Below are 22258 nucleotides of genomic sequence, written 5' to 3' on the forward strand. Positions count from 1 at the left end.
TGGGAACGGTGGCATCTCCTTCAAGAAGGAGACAGCCTATAGTTTTGTGGAATCCAGAACTTCACAGGCCTTAAGGGTGAAGTTTCAGATGTCCAAGTCCACTGCAAATATAGTAAAACAGGTCTGTACACAGTCTACAGAAGACTGTAATCTGAAGTAGGAGACTCACGATGGGACTTCCCTTCTGGCAAAGGTAGAAGCAGGCTGGTAGGCTCGACACGACAGAGGCACTTCCTAAAGCATATGTAGCACAGTGCAGAGACGTGGGTTAGGGTGCAGCTTCTGACTTTCAGGGTAAAATCAAAGCTTTCTGAGTGTCCTGTTTCCATTGGAAATGTACGATTCTACCAGTCTGCCCTCTTTGATGCCAGAAAAATGCATTTTGAGAAACAACAAACCAAGATATTAAATGAAATCCCATCAGCAGGCATTTATTTGGCACTGGGAATTCTGAGTGAACCCAGGAAGGCAGAGTCCCAAGCTTCTCTTAAAGCACACACATTTCTTTTTTTTTTTTTTTTTTTTTTTTTTTTTTGACAGGCAGAGTGGACAGTGAGAGAGAGAGACAGAGAGAAAGGTCTTCCTTTTTTTGCCGTTGGTTCACCCTCCAATGGCCGGCGCAGCTGGCGCGCTGCGGCCGGCGCACCACGCTGATCCGATGGCAGGAGCCAGGAGCCAGGTGCTTTTCCTGGTCTCCCATGGGGTGCAGGGCCCAAGCACTTGGGCCATCCTCCACTGCACTCCCTGGCCACAGCAGAGAGCTGGCCTGGAAGAGGGGCAACCGGGGCAGAATCCGCACCCCGACCAGGACTAGAACCCGGTGTGCCGACGCCGCAAGGCGGAGGATTAGCCAAGTGAGCCACGGCGCCAGCATTACATTTCTTTTTTTTTTAAAAATACACTTATTTATTTGAGAGGTAGAGTTACAGAGAGAGAGGGAGGGACAGAGAGAACAGTCTTTGGGAGCTGGGCCGATCCAAAGCCAGGAAGCAGGAGCTTCTTCTGGGTCTCCCATGCAGATGCAGGGGCCCAAGGACTTGGGCCACCTTACACTGCTTTCCCAGGGCATAGCAGAGAGCTGGATCAGAAGAGGAGCAGCCAAGATACAAACCTGCTCCCGAATGAGATACCAGTGCTACAAATGGGAGCTTATCCCACTACTCCACAGTGCAGACCCCCACATTATATTTCAAATTCTTTAAGTGGCCTATTCTTTTTTTTTTTTTTTAAATTTGCTTCTTTGCTTCTCCTTTAACACTTATATTCCTGGCATGAGATAACAAACGCTGCATTTCCCATTTGATCCCCTTCATGGAAACGTATTTTAGTTGATTAGTTGCTAGACTAAGATGTGATAAAGTGTGCGCGCACACATGGGTGGGTGGAGGACAAGTCCAAGTCTTCACAATCTACCAAATGTGCTGCTGGAGAGAAGGCAGAAGGGAAAGGATCAAAGGACAGACTGACTTGACTTTTTTTTTTGTATCCTTAGTATATGCACGAGCCTTATTCAGTTCTAATTTCATATTCTACAACATTATACATCATAGATTACCAGATAAAAATAAACGTGGGTCACATGAGAATTCTCATTGTGTTATCTCATGCATGGAAGATAGATGTAAAAAAAAGAAACAACGATGCATGTTAGAAGGAAACCTAAAGAATTCCTGGGGGAGAGCATTTGATACAGAGATTAAGACACTACTTGGAGGGCCGGCGCTGTGGCATAGTGGGTAAAGCCACCGCCTGCAGTGCCGGCATCCCATATGGGTGCTGGTTCAAGACCTGGCTGCTCCACTTCTGATCCAGCTCTCTGCTATGGCCTGGGAAGGCAGTAGAAGATGGCCCAAGTCCTTGGGCCCCTGTACCCACCTGGGAGACCCAGAAAAAGCTCTTGGCTACTGGCTTCAGATCGACCCAGTTACTACCTTTGCGGCCATCTGGGGAGTGAACCAGTGGATGGAAGACCTTTCTCTCTCTCTATGCCTCTGCTTCTCTGTAACTCTGTCTTTAAAATAAATATATAAAATTCTATAAAAAGAAAAGATACCACTTGGGTGGCTGGCACTGTGATGCAGTGGGTTAAGCCACTGTCTTCAATGCAGCATGACATATGGGCATCGGTTTGAGTCCTGGCTGCTCCACTTATGATAAAATTCCCTGCTAATGCAGCGGGGAAAGCAGCAGAAGAGGGTTCAAGTGCTTTGATCCCTGCTAACCACTGGGAGACCCAGCTGAAGCTCCTGGCTCCTGGTTTTGGCCTGGCCCAGCCCTGGCCATTACAGCCATTTGAGGAATGAATTAGCACATGGAAGATCTCTCTCTCTCTCTCGCTCTCACTCTCGCTCTCGCTCTCACTCTAGCTCTCTCACTCTGACTTAAAAAGAAAGAAAAGAGACACCACTTGGAATGACACATCCTTTATGAGAGTGACAGGGCTTGACTTCTGGCTCTGCTTTTAATTACATCATCCAGCTGATGCATACCCTGAGAGGCCACCAGTAATATAACACAAGTACTTGTGTCCCTGGAACCTACATGGGAGACCCAGATTGAATATTTGACTCGTGGTTTCAATCCTGCTCAACCCCAGCTGTTGCTGGCATTTGTGGAGTGAACCAGGGGATGGGAAGATCACTCACTCACTCTCTCACTTTCTAATAATAATAATAATATGCAAAATAGTCTTTCAGAGGAAATTCTTTTTGCCAGGCATCCTGGCAAAAAAAAAAAAAAAAAAAAAAACCAGGATGGTGGGATGACATGTAGGGTTCAGGGGGGCAGCCTTTTAAAATCACCCCTGCATCTAAAGGTGAAAAGAGCACATCACTAAGAGATAAATCAAATCTCTTATTTGAAGCAATGCTAAAACTTCACTGTGTCAGTGTTTTCAGTTCTGGTAAGTGATACCCAAGCAGGCTAGGAGGCCAAACCCAAATTGCATTCTTCTGTCGGTCTCAATTTCGTTCAGGAAATCTCCTTTTACCCACAAGATAAATCAATTAGTCACACACGCACATCACACAGGAAGACACAGCCTTTCTTTCCTAGAGACTGTGCAGAATAAAGAGGGGAGGATTTATGCAAGCAAATGCTTCGTGTTTTTTTGTTTTCCTTATTTTGCAGTCACTCCCCACAGTGGATTTGAATAACTCTTCATCTATCTTGTTAGTGTCACTTTTCTTCCAGCAGAGGTAGAGAATGCAAGATCTATGGCACATTTGCTTGCATGTGACTTAGTCAACAAGTTTATAAATGGAGGAGAAGGTGATGGAGGTGGTTCCCCTAGAAGAAGAAATGCACTCCTTGAGGTTTGAGACACACAGAGCCTGGAGAGACTGCCCCAAATAAGCAGACATTTCACTTCCAGATGCTGACAAAATACGACATGATGAGATATGACCTCAACTGCACGATGAACTAAATACCAGCTTTCTTCTGGATGCTTTTCATTTTTACAAAGGATAAAAGGAGGTTAAGTTTCATTTTAATTTGGAGGTCAAGTTCCATTTTAATGTGTATACTTATTAAGCATTCAATATTTAAAAAAAAAACCCACCCCACAGCTACACACACACACAAACACACACAGAATGGTGGCCAGTTCCCTGCATTTTCTGATGACATTACCTACTATATTTAGTGTTGTTTGAGGTATGCATCTGCTGTGAAACTTAGATACTGCACAGAAACAAAGCCAAAATCTCTCCCCACCCCTCCCACCTCACTCATAGCCATCCTTCTCCCCATCCCAGCCCATGCGTCTCTGGATGCAAGTGCTTCTTTCAGTCACGCTCTTGGTACAGGGCCCCTCACCTCTACCTTAACCCCTGCAACAACATTCTACTTTTAGACTCTTTCTATCCATTCACCACTTTGAAGCCAGAATGTATGCAAACTTGAAAGTTGGATTCTATTTCTTTTTGATGCCCTTCAGAGACTAATCAGTGTTCTAGGATCAGCTGAAATTCCTTGCACTACTCTACAAAGATATATGACCTCCCCTTACTCAACAACTTCTGCCTCCCACACTCCCCAATCTTACTCCAGTGCTCCCTGCATGCTGTACCACTTCCAGCTCCCCAGAATGAAAGGTTCTATCCAGACATTGAACCTCTTCACACGTGGTACATTTATTTGGTATGTCATTTTCCCCCATGTGCTTGCTGCACTACCCTTGCTACTCCATCCCTTAAATCACAAACACATATGTACCTGCATCCATCCCCACTCACATTATATTTCACTTTTACTTCCATCCACCCAATGCTCGATTCTGTTAATTAGTTTTTTTAAAGATGAATACTACTGAAATTCTTGTTAAGTCTTCTAGCAAACTATCAGAAGCCCTAAGGACAATGAACTTGTTTCCCTGAACTGACAAACCTCAACTGAAGCTGCACTAGAGTCAGCTCCTTTAAGGTGTGACCACTTCATTCATCCATGTTGTCTGGCTGGCCCTTGGACATATTAAATTTTTTTACTATCACTCTTCACTTGTTTGTATCTTGACCTGTCAACACTTCATTGAAAAGTTGTAAGAACAACAAAAAACATGTAGTAGTATCCACAAACTTATAGTCACTTTTTAGAGATTCAAGCTTATCCTGCAAACTCTTGGAGAATCAGAAGTATGCCATTAATTCTAAATTTATACATATATGTATCTATATGTATCTATATTTATGTATATACATATATATCTATATGTATCTATATATCTATATGCATTTATATTTATATATTTATATGTATCTATATATATATGAGAGAGATCAAGCATACCACTTGTATACTAGAAATTGCACACCACACACATTGAATTCTCAATGAGAAGAAGATGTTCTGCATACTCATATTCCATAACTGAGAAAACTTAGCATAGGAGAGACTGTTTTGGTGAGAGACAAGAGTTAGATTTTTCAGGGGCAGAGCCAGGACTAAAACCAGATCTGGTGAACTTTGAGACCTGCACACAGTTCTGCATCCACAAATCCCAGAATGAGCTCTTACAACAGACAATTTGAGCCAATACCATAACTAAATGATTCTTCTACTTTGTTCCCCTGATCTGATCTCTTACATGGTTTCTTTCATCACACAATAAATGGGAATGCATTCATCCTTGGCTTGTGTATCATTCTTCTTGACAACTCAGACCATTAGTTGGCTAGAAGCAATTTTGGATGAGACTCTTCAGGTGGTCCTTGGTATCAAGTGGGTTCATTATGATGATGTTTCCTTGGATGGAGTATGAATTGACTCTCAAAAACTTTACTACCATCATTCTGAGCCTTTCTCAGAAAAACTTCATGTGTCAGTTCAACAAATGTTCATCACTTTCGGCGAAGCTTCTCAATTCTTTGTGCCTGCCTTGAGCACGGCACAAAAGCTTCTGTGTCTCTCATATGTGCCTGCTCTTTCCTATACACACTCAAGCAAAATTCCAGTGCTCAAGAACTCCTTTCTTGGGGCAGACATTCAATTTAGAGGTTAAAATGCCACATTGGACACCAGCATTCTAATTCCACTCTCAATTTCAGCTTTCTGCTATTGCACATCTGTGCAGGCAGCTGGTGATGGCTCAAGTAGTTGGTACCCTGTCACCAATATGAGAGATCCAGCTGGAGTTCCCAATTCCTGGCTTTGGCCTGGTCCAGCCTCAGCTGTTGAAGACATTTAGGGAGTGAACCAGTCTGTCTCTTTCCTGTCTGCCTCTCAAATAAATAAAACAAATGAACATTTCAGTGGTGTAAATAATGAATTTATTCACTGAACAATGCTGAATGTGCCAAGTCCATATTTTTTTCAAAAATTAGATCAGAACAGCACTGCTTTCTTTTTTCCCTCTCACTCTCTCTCCCTCTCCCTCTGTTTCCTGTCCTTCCCACCTCTCTCCCACCACCTTCTTTCTTTCCTGTCCCTGAACTTAGAATGGATCGATTTGTTTCCTCTGAATTTCTTTGCTTAAAGTCAATAACCAACTGGGAAAATTCGCCACCCAGATTCCAAAATCAAAGGTAGCAGCAGTTTTAACATATACACAATGATTAAAACAAATACACAAACAATCAGCCATCTTTTTTCTAAATCCTCCTCCACCAGTTAACAAATCTCAGCCCTCCCTAGAATAGATATTTCTCAGAAACTAAGCCATAGGTTCATTCAAAGAGATAAATAGATGAAACAAAATACTGTAATTATAAACTGCAAGAATTTCTTTACTCATAGTTTCACCTGATACAGAATTATTTTATGGATAAACCCAGAAAACCACAAGATGTAAAATGACTCTGGAGTCTCTGAAAGGACAGTCAGTAGCAGGTGGAGGTTGAGCCATTCTCACAATCCCGTCATTAACATTGCCTTGACATTTCAATGCCTTTATGCCATAATCACCTTGGGGCTCTTTCTTATTCCAGCTTCCTTCATAGAAGTGATGGCAGAAAGGCAGAAAGGTTACTAGGGACTTGGCATCAAATACGAGTGGGACTTCTGTTGTCAAAAAAAAAATTAGCTAAAATTTGGACATAAAGCAAAAAGCATTGATGACATTTGCCAGAAGAGATACAAGCAGTTTCTTTACAGTATGACAAGTAATTCTGAAAAGGGTCCACTGAATATTAACTGGCTTGAATTCAACTTAATAACTTTCTTCATCCAAAATTCGCATTCTTGTTAAGCTGCCTGTACATATGCTTTTGTCCAGATACTATCTAGTACAACATCTTACATGTTTCCTCTTCAATTGATGAATAACATAAGACACTTGAAATGAGTTTATTTTCTATTTGCCTGAGACCCATGGTTTTACCTTTTCTGGAGATTTTTTTGTTTGTTTGTTTGTTTGTTTGTTTTTATCTTTTTTTAAATTTTATTTAAGGTATACAAATTTCATATACACATATTTAGGAACGTAGTGATACTTCCCATGCTAGCCTCCCTCCTGCCCATGCTCATAGCCTTCCAGCTTCTTCCTCTCCTATTCCCATTCTTAATGTTGACAAAGATCTGTTTTCAGTTTACTTTATACTCATAAGATTAACCCTACACTAAGGAAAGCGTTCAACAAACAGTATGAAGAAAAAAACATTGTTCCTCCACAGTAGAGTCAAGGGCTGTAAACAATCATCGAGTCTCAAAATGTCAATTTCACTCCTACACATTACTCTTTTTTTTTACTTGCTTTTTTTTCCCCAAAGAAACCTTTTATTTAATGAGTACAAATTTTATAAGTACCCTTTTAGGAATATAGTGATTCTTCCCACCATACCCACCTTCCCACCCCCACTCCCACCCACCTCCTCCTCCCTCTTCCATTCCCAGTCTCATTCTCCATTAAGATTTATTTTCAATTGACTTTATACACAGAAGACCAACTCTATACTAAGTAAAGATTTCAATAATTTGCACACACACACACAAAACTGTTTGAGAACAAGTTTTACAGTTAGTTCTCATTGTACAACTCATTGAGGACAGAAGTCCTGCATGGGAAGTAAGTGCACACTGACTCCTGTTGTTAATTTAACAATTAACACTCTTATGTATGACTTCAGTGATCATCCAAGGCTCTCGACATGAGCTGCCATGGCTATGAAAGCCTTTAACATATACTACCAGTATCAATTAAACACATATTATTTTTACTAGAAAATATAAAGCTATGGATAGGCATTAATCCCACAATTTATGATACCTTAGTCAAGTTTAGGAATAATAACAATCATCATGCTCATCATAACAAAATATGGACATATGTAGAGTACTTTTATTCTTTGGTAAACATGAGGCAAGCTGAGCACACCATCATTCACATTTTCCTGCTGAGAATGTTGGCATATATATTAGGTTAAAGGGCTTTTAGTATCCAGTTTCTTCAAAACTTGTATAAAAATTAAATAGAAACATACACTTATTTGGGAGCAAATATGAATTGAATTATTTGCATACATTTTTCATAATATGCATTTTCCACATGCTTTATGAAGTCACCTCATGAGGAGGCTTCAAAAAGTTCATGGAAAATGGAATTAAAATATAACCATGAGGGCCTGGCACTGTAGCATAGCGGATAAAGCTGCTGCATACAGTGCCCACATCCCATATGGGTGCCGGTTCAATTCCCAGCTGCTCCACTTCTGATCCAGCTCTCTGCTATGGCCTGAAAGGCAGTAGAAGATGGCCAAGTCTTTGGGCCCCTGCACCTACGTGGGAGACCTGGAAGAAGGTCCAGGCTCCTTCCTGGCTTCGGATCAGCGCAGCTCCAGCTGTTGCAGCCAATTGGGGAGTGAACCAGCGGGTGGAAGATCTCTCTCTCTCTCTCTCTCTCTGCCTCTCTTTCTCTCTGTGTGTAACTCTGACTTTCAAATAAATAAATAAATCTTTAAAAAAATATAACCATAAACTATTTGAAGCTTGGTCTTACACAAATATTTATTTATCTAATAAAAATCCAATTTATCAGATACATATACATATATGAATTTATATTTGTTTTATGATTTTTTTTATTTTGTTTGAAAGGAGAGAATCTTGCATCCACTGGTTCACTTCCCAAATAGCCTCACTGGCCAGGGCTGGGCCAGGCCAAAGCCAGGAGCCAGGAGCTTCATCCGGGTCTCCCACAAGGGTACAGGAACCCAAGCACTTGATTCATCCTCGGCTGGTTTTCCAGGAGTGTTATCAGGGAGCTGGATCAGAAGTAGAACATTCAGGACTTGAACTGGCATTCATATGGGATGCAAGTGTCACAGACAGGGGCTTAACGTGCTATACCACAATGCCAGTCCCGGATTTCTAATTCTTTCTCACAATGTCTTCCAAATTCTGAGGTTTCTGAAACATTAGCACTCCTCCTACTACTTTTTTAAGAGGATGCTGTACTATGAAATTGTTTTTCTCATTTTTATCTCTTTTTCTATCCTTGCCTCCTTCCTTTTGTGAGTGTGTGATAAATTCATTTATCTAGAAGAGAGACAGTGGGGTATTAAGAATGGAAATTGTAAGCCGGCGCCGTGGCTCAATAGGCTAATCCTCCACCTTGCGGCGCCGGCACACCGGGTTCTAGTCCCGGTCGGGGTGCCGGATTCTGTCCCGGTTGCCCCTCTTCCAGGCCAGCTCTCTGCTATGGCCAGGGAGTGCAGTGGAGGATGGCCCAGGTGCTTGGGCCCTGCACCCCATGGGAGACCAGGAAAAGCACCTGGCTCCTGGCTCCTGCCAGGATCAGCGCGGTGCGCCGGCTGCAGCGGCGGCCATTGGAGGGTGAACCAACGGCAAAGGAAGACCTTTCTCTCTCTGTCTCTCTCTCTCACTGTCCACTCTGCCTGTCAAAAAAAAAAAAAAAAAAAAAAAAAAAAAAGAATGGAAATTGTAGGTGCACTGACCCCTAGTTGAGAGGAGAGCAGTCTCACTATTTTAAGCAAACCCAAACTCTCCATTGGAGTGCAGATGGCAGTGACAACACAGTGTTCTGAGGTTCTCATAGGCAGTCTCCATTGTGGGTACCCTGCGCAGGCCCCAAGGCATGGAACTGCAGACTCTCTGCAGCCCTGGGGCATGTTGGCATCACTTATTCTCCCAAAAGCCTGTTTAAGCAATTCACACTCTGAACCACGATAAGACATCTGCTCCCTACATGCAAAGATTGCAAACAAGTATCAGGCTGCCTTCTAGGGCTGATTCCTTTAGATAGCATACTGAGTTTTCTATTAACTTATTTCCCCAATATGAAGAGTTAAAACTATATTTTGTTCAAGAAATTGCCTTAACTAAAAATAATTAGATGCAATTTTTTCTTCCCTCCCTCTCCTCTCTCTCTCTTTCTCTCTCCTTCTCTCTCTCCCCCTATCTCTCTCTGTAACTCTGCCTTTCAAATAAATAAATATATCATTTTAAAAAAAAGTGTCTTGTGAGATATTGACTATCAAGCCCATTAGGCAGGTGGAACAACTGAGGCTCAGGGGAGGCACATGCCTTGCCTGCAATCATAAAGCTACAAGTGTCACAGGTACTATTAGGAATTCTACATTCATTCACTTCCATTCATTTCCATTCATTTCTTAGGCATTGGTTGAAAACTCACTACACTAATAATAGCAGAGAACCTGTTGCAGTAGGCCCAGAGGGGGTGAAGATACATGAGACATGACACCTGCCTCCAAGGAAACCACTAGAGGGAAGAGAGGTGGTCATCAGGGCTTCACCATCAAGTATTAATGGGTGTGTTGGATTCTTCAACAAGCATGCACTGAGATGGAGTTAGAGCAGAGACTGTTTTTACAAGTAGTCCTTGGGAACAGCACCTATGAACTGAAGGGAGAGGAAGTACAAACAGATACTGTACTGGCCTCGCACAGCCCCAGAGCTGCTGTAACTGATCAAGGACGTTTCCCTTTGGGGAAATGCCCACGTGTTTTGCTGCTGTCAGTCACGGAATGTGGATCCCTCTGAGAAGGAAACGCCCTCAGTCAACGTTTCTCTGCAGCTCAGCAGGTCCTGAAGGAGCAGGCAGGTGAAAGCTGACCAACAGGAGCACTCCCAGCTACGGCACATCGAGTCCTTCCTAGCAGGTGGACCTGGGCAGCCAGTGCTTGTGTGGAGTGTAGATTGCTCAGTCCCTCTACACACAGAAGACAGGACCTGAGGGACGATCTTTGCTCTTTAGCCTAAGACTCTGGAGATGGACTTGGAAGTTAAATTAAGACTGCACTCTTCTTACTCCTCTTTGACAAAATTGCCTTCCTGCTGAAGTGACTTTGTATTCAAGTCCCATTCTCCCAGGATAAGAGGAAACTTGTTAACAGGATGAGAACAGAGTGGGAATCTACCAACAATAATTGGGGGAAGGTTTTGATATTCTCTCTGCTCAAGAGAGTTCTCACCTCCTTCTATGACCCTTCCTGTTTATAGCCAGAGTCCCAGAGAAATCAAAACCAGTTCATCAGGCTTTAAGGAGCATCACAGCATCAGTGTGCCTGGGTGAGTTTTCTTCCAGAGAACCAGAACTTCCTCTGTGGCTGCTCAGCACCACCACCCTGTCACTTTAGCTCAGTGGCACCTGGGCTTTGGGAAAGACACAAACAGCTTCCTGTAGTCTCCTGTCCCTCAGATCAGGCCCTGGAATTTTCAGGGAATACTGCTTCCTTTTCCAGAATGATCGGGGTTGTGTGTCTTCTCTAACAATTAGGATTCCAATGCCACATCAACGATACTGCCATAATTTTGTTTCCTGAGTTATAAATGTTGACAACTGGAAGTGCTGGGAGAATCAAATCACTGCTTCTAACGTGGCGTTCCCAAGTGGTGTAACTCTCAGGGCCACTCTCTCTGGGATGCATGGGAAAAATGATGTCATATTGTACTTCCCCCTTTAAAAGATGGTTGGAGTGGGTATTAGGGCACAGCTGGCTAGGCAGCCACTTGCACTTGACTGCTCTGCTTCCAGTTCAGCTCCCTGCTAATATGCCTGGGAAAGCAGTTGAAGAAGGCCTATCTGCTTAGGTCTCTTCCATCTATGTGAGAGTCCCACATAGAGTTCTGGCATTGGCCCAGCCCTGTCTTGGCTTCTGCAGGCATTTGGGAAATGAATCATGGAAGAGAAGATGGCTTTCACTCTATCTCACTCTCTTTGCTTTTCAAATAAATAAATAAATTTGTTAAAAAAAAAAATAAAGACAGGCCCAGTGCCTTGGCTCACTAGGCTAATCCTCCACCTGCGGCGCCGGTACTCCAGGTTCTAGTCCCGGTTGGGGTGCCGGATTCTGTCCCGGTTGCTCCTCTTCCAGTCCAGCTCTCTGCTGTGGCCCAGGAGTGCAGAGGAGGATGGCCCAAGTGCTTGGGCCCTGCACCCGCATGAGAGACCAGGAGGAAGCATTTGGCTCCTGGCTTCGGATCAGCACAGCACCGGCCAAGGCGGGCATTTGGGGGGCAAACCAACGGAAGGAAGACCTCTCTCTCTCTCTCTCTGTAACTCTATCTGTCAAATAAATAAATAAATAATCTTTTAAAAAATAAAGACAGAACTGTACCTATGAAATACATGGAATCTGTTCTCTTAATGTTAATATTTTTTGAAAAGAAACAAGGAAGACAGTATCACTATTGATGCATTTCGCCAATAGAAAAAAAATCCAAACAAAGAAGAAAACTATTCTGCTTCAATTGCCCATTATCAACCCAACAGAGACCAGTATACGATGAAATGAGCTTCAACTGAGGTAGGCAAAGTTGTAAATAAACATTTCAGAAACTTTGCTTGAATATGAGGGAGGCAGAAAACACTATAAGGGGCAATGGGGATGTATTAAAGGCGTCCAACTCTCAGCTTCTCCAAGAAGAGACATGATTTTGCTGAATGGGTGATTTTGCTCTTCCCCGCCTTGAATATAAACTAGCACCAATGTTCCTTCAAACAATTTTGGAGCTATAAAGATCTGATTTCACAGAGCAGGAAAGGAAAACTCACGAGGAGCCAGGTGGTCCTTCATCATCTGTTTTCATGGGAGAAGCGCTCACTGAGTGACACTTCCAGGTGTTTATTACATATCAACTGGATGGAGACACTCATGGGACCTGCCTGCTGGAGCCTTCAGGTCTGCTGCTTGTCTCAAAAATAAATCAGAACAATTTCCCATAAATAACTTTTATGGGGAACATTAGAAGTCACATGTTTGATTTTTTTCCTAAGAAAAAATGATCAAAATATTATTTGACATTGAAACAATAAACTTACTTGACAAATTAGGCCTGATAATCAGAAATGCATGTAATGTTAAAAGGCATTACCTTTCTGTCTGTGCTTTGCCATTGATGTAATAATAAGTATCAGCCTCCATATACTATGGCTTCAGGTACTAAATATAGGAGATGATTTTCCAATCACTTTATAATTGTGGAAAGGATATATACCTCCTACTATGCTATGAGATATATTATGGGATAGCTGTTCAAGTGGAAAGCTCTGTGTCAGGAAAATCCTTCAGGAGGGCATGGACATGGATAAATTCTAAGTCTCTATTCCGTGAGAAGACTGTGGTGGTGCACCTGTGTGTGTGGCTACCTATGCCACGGATCATGAGTTTATGAAGTGCCAGAGCACAAAATTCATGTGTGTGCTAAGTCTGTCTGGCCTTGCTACTGGCAGTGCTGAGTTTGATGTGCTTCCCCTGAGATCAGGAATGCCAGTTTCCTACCAGCTTATGAACAGGAGCAGACATTTTTGGTGGTGGTGGCTGATATCTTCAAATTTTATGAGTGATCAAGTTGATGTAGTGTTTTCCCAGCAGATTGGAAGTCTGCAGTAACTTCAGTTTATTTTGATACAAACAGAACAGGTTTGGCTGGGGGTGGGGCTAGGTGGGGGGTGGGCCCATGACAGAAAAAAATAAAAGAAGTAAATAAAGTTCTAAAAATTAGTTTCACAAGCCCACATCTTCACAAGATTTCCCCTGTGTAATTGCAGTTTATTTGGAAAGATGTTATGTCGGATCTGGGGAAAAGACATTAGGCATGAAAATAAATGTAATTGTCACACATAATATGTACATGCAGGTAAAATATCTTTAAGGCTGGAAAGATCATCTATCAGACTTTCTATTTCCATTCTGTGGATCTAGACGGTATTGCACATAGGCTACTGAATTTCCACCAGGGTCCACACAGATCACTTCATTTCACATTATACAATGCACAGAGACTCTTGCTTTTCTCTTGCCACATCCTCAGATGGATGGACATGGCAGCAGGGAGAAGGGGCAATGCTATCAATGGTCTGATGTTGGGAATGGCACGTGCTTGCCCCATACATTTCCATAGCTGTGTGCTGTGAGGTTTCTCCTCTTCTGTTGAGCAAATGTCACCAGTGCAACTACATGGTTGCACATGTTGCTAATTCACAATATGACATTGCAACACTGATTCTAGGAATCAAGCACCAAGCATTCTCTCAGGGATCAGCACTTTAACCAGTCACAAGCCAATGAGGGGGCAGTGTGGAAGGGGCATGCTAATCTGTAGAGTGCAGCCTGTGTGTTTGTTACTTAGGAGGCACACACACCTGCAGCAGTGGGTATCAGTGAATGCAATGCTCAGTGATGCTCTATTTTGATGGAACAATCCTTCTGTGGCCAAAGACATGTCAACAGACATATCCACATTTATATTTAAGTAATGGCTCACTGAGTCTGCCCCAGTAAAAATGTCTACATTAATGACATGTTTTCCTGAATAACAAATATGAGGGTACTTAAAAATATTCATGGAAAATGGAATCAGAAGACAAGCTTAGGGACCAACATCATAATGCAGCATCTTCTATCAGAGTATTGTTTCAAGTCCTGGCTGCTCCACTTCTAATCAAGCTTCCTGCCAATGTGCCTGGGAAAACAGCAAAAGATGGTCCAGTTGCTTGGGGTCCTGCCACCCCTATGAGATACTAGGTTGGAGTTCCTGGCTCCTGGCTTTGGACTGGTCCAGTCATGGCTGTTGGGATCATTTGGGGAATGAACCAGTGGAGGGAAGATCCTTCACTCACTCTCTCTCTCTTCCCCCCTCCCTCTCTGCTTTTCTAAAAAAAAAAAATCTTAAAAAGTAACTTGTGCATATGATAATGTCTCCAGAAAGTGCATGAAAACGTGCATTAAAAACAAACTATGCACGGATTTCAAAATTTTCTTGTGACCAAAATAAATTTTTTTTTAATTTCCATGTTTCCATTAACTTTTTGAACCCCCCCTCATATAAATACCCAGTGCATCAAATTTCCTAATGGCTGAGAGTGCAATTCTTTATTTTAGATACTATAACTAAGCAGAGCTTGTTTATCTGGGGAGTGATGGAATGACACAACGTGCAGTGTTGTTGCTTCAGCCGCCTTAGCCACCTGACATTTCTAAATCGGCATACCGCTAAATACTGAACAAAAAAATGCAAACCAACAGACTAAAATGACCTCCAGCAGCATTTGCTCTTCCTCAAGTACATTAGGCCAAATTCAATAAAGCAGAGCAACATCCGAGGTGAGATGTATTGGAGAGAAGTGTAATAAACGCAGGTGCTCTTGTCACTGATGGCTTTGGCCCCAGCCCCGGCAAGACACCTCCTCCAGACCCACTGACATGCTCTGACAGCTCACTGCACTTGTTCTGGATTTCCCTGATGCATCTGGAGGTGAAAGCCTACCAGGAAACACAGCTGCATCCTCTCCCTTTTGATATGCACAAAGTTTATCACAAAATCAGTCCATATGATAATTTCAGAGCCACATGAAATTTGCATGAGAGGGTAAAAAAAAAAAAACTATTCCATCTTTAAATTCACCTTTCAACCAGAAAGATTCATAAATACTGTCTGGAGATAAATTCAACTTTGCTATGCTATATAATTTATGAAAATTACAAAATACTTGAATTGATTCCACCAAAAAGATATTAAATCTTGATAATGACCAAACTTCCTCAGAGAAATAAAATGTGATGCTTAAATAGAATTAAAACAGCACTATAAATTCTAAAAAATATTTTTAACAGTAAATCATATCACTCACATGGGTTATTAATTAAGCAAATGACTGCAATCATGAAATGTTTTTAATCACTTAAATCTTAGCTTCTGGATAAGAAAAATATGACATATGAAGAAAGTAGTACGGTCACGTTGAGAAGAAAGATTATGACATCATCACATGCTGTCACTTCTTTTCTTTCAGCTGATATATTTTGCTTGGTTTTTCTAATGTTATTCCTCTATTTGAGAGGGACCAGGAGGAAGGGAGGGAGGGAGAGAGAGAGTGAGAGCAAGAGAGAGAGAGCACACTCTTTCATCTACTGTTTCACTTCTCAAATGCACACAATGGCAGAAGCTGAACAGATTCAAAGCTGGGAGCAGGGAATGCAACCCAAGTCTCCCACATGGGAGGCAGAGACCTAATGACTTGAACCTTCAGTGCTGCCTCCCAGAGTCTGCATCAGCAGGAAGCTAGAGTCAGGATCCAAAGCTTGGAATTGAACCCAGGCACTCTACTGTAGGATGCAGGTGTCTTAACTGCTAGACTGACCTGCCACTGCAGCTGGTATGGTTTTAGTGACTATTTAGCTCAGAGTTAATAGTTGCACAAATTGAAATTTAAAGGAAGAAGGTAAAAAAAAAGGCACACCATATGATATAGCAGGTGACAGCTTAAGTACTTGGGTCTCTAACACCCACTTGGGTAACTTAGTTCCTGGTTTCAGCTTGGCCCAGGCTCAGCTCATGTAGGCGTGAATTAGCAGATAGGAGATCTCTCTGTGTCATTTGTGATTTTCTGTCTGTTTCAAATAAATAAAATATTAAAGGAAAAGGAAATGCTCAATTTACTACTATCAGTAAATCTATGTAGTAGAGAAATTGGTAAGAATATAAACATGTAGACAAATAAAGAAAGACACTGAAATCCAGGTAGACTAACAAACTGTCACTTATTTACATCCCTGTGCTCAGCACCTGAGCTTCAAGTTTTAGATGAGAGCATACTCTTGGTTTTGACAGTTCACAGCATTCTGACTTGAAAGCTCTATTTTGTATTGCAAAGTGTGACAAGCCCTTTTCCCCGCCTTCAAGAAATCCTTTCCTGATTACAGCTATACAGCTGACCCCATATGAGATGTCTTCACAAAGTTTATGGGAACTGCACATTATGAAAAGAACACTTCAGAGTTTTCAAATTTGTGCGCCAGAATAAACATATCTTCTAAATGCATTTCCCATGGGCTCTTTGAGGTCCCTCAAAATGTATCCAGGAAACTACCTGGACTAAGGTGAATGAAATTCTCTCTCTCTCTCTCTCTCTTTCCCCCACCTCTATCCTCTCTCTCCCCCTCCACACACACTCCCTCATGCTTAACAAAAGGCAGTAATTATGAGAAGAGAAATGAAGTGTAAATTTTAATGGAGTGAAGGCTCAAGCCCTGAAGAGAGAACCCTTATCCCAAACCCCTGCCTTCTTCTGTGTTATGCACACACACACACACACACACACAGAAACATACCAACAGCTTCTTTAAAACCAGTGTCTCTCTCAATCCACCTGTCAATTCTCCTCATCCAACATGGTGCCTGATCTGTTTTAGCAGCTCAATGACTATTTATGGAATGAAGAAGGACTCAGGATTATATTTGAATCCTTCCAGTCCCACTACCATCAGTAGCTGTGAGCTCACATGAATAAGGTGTCACAGACTGACTCCCAGTCTCATGGAAGGTACGGGCATCAGAGACACATTTGCCAAGGGGCCAGGGCTGCTTTTCCATACAAGGGAAGTCAACTAAGTCAGTCAACCAAGAGGGGCGGTTTCAGGAAACATCACAGAAGTTCCTAGTGTAAAGAGGAATAATTCTTCCATATTATAGTGAGTGGACTCCCTTTGAGATGGCCCATCAGGCTGTCATCAATGATTATCAGCAGCCAGGAATCACTGGGAAAACAGCCTACTCACTTGGGTTCTACACCTCCTGGGCATGAAGGGTGGAGACATCCTTTTCCTAAGAGTAGCTATTTACTTTAATGATGAACATCCATAGCAGTGCCCAAACATCTGAAGATAATATTCACAAGAAGGAAAAACATAAAAAGAGCCTGAGATCAACTGAAATCAGCTGAGGTGAATGAAAGAAACGGTAGAATTATATTTATGGTTATAAGTGCTTTATGATGTATTTCATCAGACCCCAGGTCTAAAATACAAGGGTACTTTTCCTTGTACCCACACTGTGGTCTTGTAGGGTTATTTGCAGAAAGGGTGCCTTAAGATGTCTCCTACCTACAAACAACTGGCTGTTGAGCTGCAGTCGGAAGTGGCCCTCCTCTGTGTTCTCCCTGGAGCTCCTGGGGAGGTTGTCCACCTGCAGTGAGGTCTCCTTGAGGTTCCTCTCAGCCCGGACATAGTGCCACTGGTTGTCGTTCAGAATAGAGGGAGACTGGACGATGAGCTCAATGGGGCCATTCCCAACGTCAATGGCAAAGGTGATCTCGGAAGAAGCTGAAATCAATAAAGGGAAACAGGAAGAAGGATGAAGGGAGTCACCAGTGTGTTGAAGACACAAGCATTTCCTGAATGGGTGAGAGAAACCATTGTAAGTGCATATCAATGTAGCAGGGAACTTCCCATAAAATCCCTGCCTCATTGAAATCACCACTAACCAGTAACAGCCAATGAACAGCTAACTAGCTCTCCAATTGGTTCTTACTGCTCAAATTCAGGAAACAGGATAGGGACCTGAGACATAATTACTGAGAGTCTGGGTGTTTTGTGTCTACTCTGTCTGCAGCTGTCTTGAATATCTTTAATCCAGAAGCCAGCTAGACAGCTCCATTCCTGTAAGGAAGAGACTCACGTCCTGGGAGATTCAGTGCCCTCCTCTAAGGTATCTCATAAATACACATGTTAACAAGCATTCATGCCATTCAAATAAATAACAGGAATAAAAATGTAGCTCAGAAAGTTCAACTGTCTTATCTAAGGTGCAAGTGGCAGTACTAAAATTCAAATCCAAGACTCTTGCCTTTACCCTGGAATCCTATCATAACTGACTCTGCCTCTCTATAATAATCTGTGTATCAGAGAAGCTGGGTAGCAATTGAATGGAGGAATAATGCTGATGATGAGGCATGATGATGATGGTGGTGGTCATGAGGGTGGTGGCAGGGGTGGAGATAGTAGATAGTGATGGTGGTGATGTGGTAGTAGCGACAGTGATGACAGTGGTAACCATGATGGTGGAGACAGTGACACAATCATCAAGAGAGACAGATGGAAGAGGCAGCACAGTGGGTACAATGACTTCTATGCCAGACACTATGCTAAATACTGACAGTGGATTCTCTTATTTTAATCCTCAAAATGACCCTATGAGAAAAGAATCATTATCCCTATTTTATGAGTGAGAAAACTCGAGTCTAGGGAAATAGTTTGTTCAAAATTTCCTATATCCTAAGTAAAAGTTGAGTCCAAAGGCACAGCTCTACACCCTTTTGCTCCCTTACAGTATCTGTTAACTTCCAGGTTCCATTGTCACACAAGAGTGTTCAAAATGTGAAAGAAGTGGTGAGTTAATTATCCATTGTGACTGGCAAGTTGGTCACCTACAAGTAACCAGAGACAGACCTTCTTTCCCTTCTAAGCACCTTGTGATGTTCCCCTCCTTCCTCTCCCCCAGTCAGGAAATGGGTATTTGGCTTACTAAGTCATCAACCACAGGACCTCAAGTATCAGAGACGTCAAAGCCCAAGCATCACCCTGGACTCCTCCATCCCCGCCTTTACAACCTGTCAGAAGCCAGTCTCCAGATAGAAAACCTCCACATGCAGAATTTCAGGGAACTCTGAGAGCTTGAATCACTTCCCTTGCTGGTGAACCCTCACCCTAAGGAGAAGCTGTGAGATAAGTGGTGAAAAACATGGAATGTGAATCCTGGAGCCTTTGTGACTTAAGACACATTTTAAAAATCTCACCATGCCTCAGTTTTCTCATCTATAAATTGGGAATACAAACAGTATTTGTTTGTATCAGGTTGTTTATACATTAGTTCTGATAAAGTTCTTAGAATTCTGCCTCACAGGTAGTATATGTGTTCAATGAGTCATAGCTATTGTTATTATCATGCCACATGGTTTGCTATCCCAGTTACATTGGCTTTGGCTTACAAACTCTGCATTAAAGGGACATGCATTGGGGGACAAACAACTGAAGGACTAAATAAGAGTGAAAGTGGCCCTTTGAGTTGGTCCATGTTTCTTATTCAGACCACCAATAGAATCTTGCAGCCAAACACTGCTATATGACTGATGCTACATTTATTTCTCCCTATAGAAAGCAGGGAACAATTAGTGAGAATCTGGGAGGGGAACATTCAAGGTTTGCTAAATGGCTTTCTGCAAAGCAGCTGCTGTGGATGTTAAGTTCCACTGAGCATAGATACCCTGGTGTCTGACGATTTGTTTACTGTCTGTCTCCCCCACAAGTCTGCAAACTCTGTACAAACAGGTTCATTTATTATACACCCAGCACCTATTACTGTCCCTTCTATATAGGAAGCTCTCACTCATCCAAGCTTTTGTTTGATGAAATATTGTCATACAGCACATATGAAATGCAATTGTGCAATCTGCTTTAGATATTTTCAGATGTATACAAAGATATGAACTTAGTTGGAAATTCTTTTTAACTTATTATTTAAATTTATTCAAGTAAGTTTTAAAGACTTTAACATTTAATGTCTTTTCCTTCCTCCTAGAATTAAAGGGGAATCAGTGAAATTCAATAATATAAGGGTACTTCAAATTATTCATGGAAAATAGAATTAACAGATATTTTTATTTTTATGCAAAGGTATTTTTAAATCATGCATAGTTTTTTCATAATATAAATTTTCTATGAGCATTTCTAGGATATCTCACAAGCACTTCATATGTGTTGAGTGCCTACTATGAACTGTGTACTTTTCATGACTGAACATAAACATTTTTTCATGAATCAACCCACTGATGCCTCATTACAACTTTCTGAGACAGGTACTATTTTACAAGTGAGAGAATCAAGGTAGAGGAAACTTAACAAGCTCCAGTGGGGAGAGGATGGAGTCAATTTAAACTCAGGTACTGTGTCTCCAGAGCTCATTTTTAATTGTTCAATAAATGCAGAGTCATTTTCTTATTTTTCAAATTTATTTATTTATTCTAGAGACGGGAAGGGACAGGGAGCTCCCATTTGCTGGTCCCCTATCCAAATGGCCATATCAACTGGTCTGGGCCAGGCCAGAGTTAGGAATGTCATCCAGGTCTCCCATGCAGGTGGCAGGGACCTATCACTGGTGTCATCATCTGCTGTGTTCCAGGTTGCGCATTAGCAGGAAGCTGGAATCAGAAGTAGAGCCAGGTCTGAAATCCACTGAGTGTAATAGAGGGTGTGGCATTTTAGCTAGTATTTTCACAGCCTGTACACCAAACACCTACCTAAAACTCACTGTGTAAACAGCTCTTCCTGTGACAAATTCTTGACACCAGTGTAGTGTCCCTGGGCAAAGATAGAATATATAATATGGATGCCTGGAAATAATTGAATGGAAAAGCTGAGTGAATGAATGATATATCCAACATGGGCTGGTGACTTTGTGGTGAGGCATGTGAGGCAAACCTAAGCCAGATCCCACCTACTGGAGAGGCAGACATAGCCCAGTGGTTCTGGACAGGGAGGCAGGAGGCTCTGTGAAAGCATCAGGTTGGTCTTGAGCTCATCACCAGGCCTCCCCTGCTCCCAAGTATTGATGAATACCTTCTCTGTAGCTATTGCTTCATGGATCAAGATAAAGCTAAGGAGTCAGCTTAGCTTTCAATGTTTCATGTTTTGAAGCCAGCACCATGGTGTAGCAGGTAAAGCTGCCACTAATGGCACTGACTTCCCACATGGGTGCCCTTTCAAGTCCTGGCTGTTCCACTTCCGATCCATCTCCTTGCTAATGCACGTAGTAAAGCAGCAGAAGATGACCCAAGTACTTGGGCCCTGCATCCACATGGGAAACCCAGAGGAAGCTCCTGGCTCCTGGTTTCTGGCTTCAGATTGGCTCAGCACTGGCTGTTGTGGCCAATTGGGGAGTGAACCAGTGGATGGAATATATCTCTTTCTCTCTCTCTCTGTCTCTGCCTCTACTTCTCTCTAACCCTGCCTTTCAAATAAATAAATAAATAAATCATAGAAAATGTTTCATATTTTGCTTTTTTAATGAATGAGTTTTATTTTATTAGAGCAAAGTCCTAGGCTGGGGTATGAGAATTCAGAGATGAATGAAGCAAAATGAGCTCACAGTTTGATTTTGAGAACACTGACCAAGAAAAGCAGGTTGTCACCCTACTAACAGAGTGTCTACCAGGCACTCCTAGAAGATGAGAAGGAACCTTCTAAGGAAAGGCTCCTGGATAATGTTCCTCAATGGCCCTGGCAAGAAGAGTGAACCATCATACCTATGGGGGAACACTCTCCATGCCGCCTCAGCGCTGCTTCCAGTACTCAGCCCTGAGTTCTAGGAAAAGCATACAAAATTTGCATTTTTGTGTCTTCAACCTCAACCCCAGATCAGCATGGAAAAATCTCAGGGCCCAGTGAGCAAATAGAGTTCCAAGGTCTGGAACAGGCAGTTGGCTCAGCAGTTAAAATGCCAGTTAGATTGCCCACATCTTACATGGGAGTGCCCAGGGTTTGAGTCCTTCTGCTTCCGAACCTAGCTC

At 42.3% G+C, this 22258-nt stretch overlaps 1 protein-coding gene across 1 annotated transcript in view; it reads right to left on the reverse strand.

Moving 5' to 3' along the window:
- The window catches only part of CNTNAP5 (contactin associated protein family member 5), a 991178-nt gene that overhangs the window by 130022 nt on the left and 838898 nt on the right, over positions 1-22258 (reverse strand). The window contains exon 17 of the mRNA XM_051848810.3: positions 17799-18017. Within this exon, the coding sequence (XP_051704770.3) occupies positions 17799-18017 (219 nt within the window). The remainder of the gene's footprint in view (positions 1-17798; positions 18018-22258) is intronic.

The sequence above is a fragment of the Oryctolagus cuniculus genome, chromosome 3 (assembly GCF_051225735.1).
Source record: "Oryctolagus cuniculus isolate XC-2025 breed Fujian yellow rabbit chromosome 3, ASM5122573v1, whole genome shotgun sequence".
Taxonomy (NCBI): Eukaryota; Metazoa; Chordata; class Mammalia; order Lagomorpha; family Leporidae; genus Oryctolagus; species Oryctolagus cuniculus.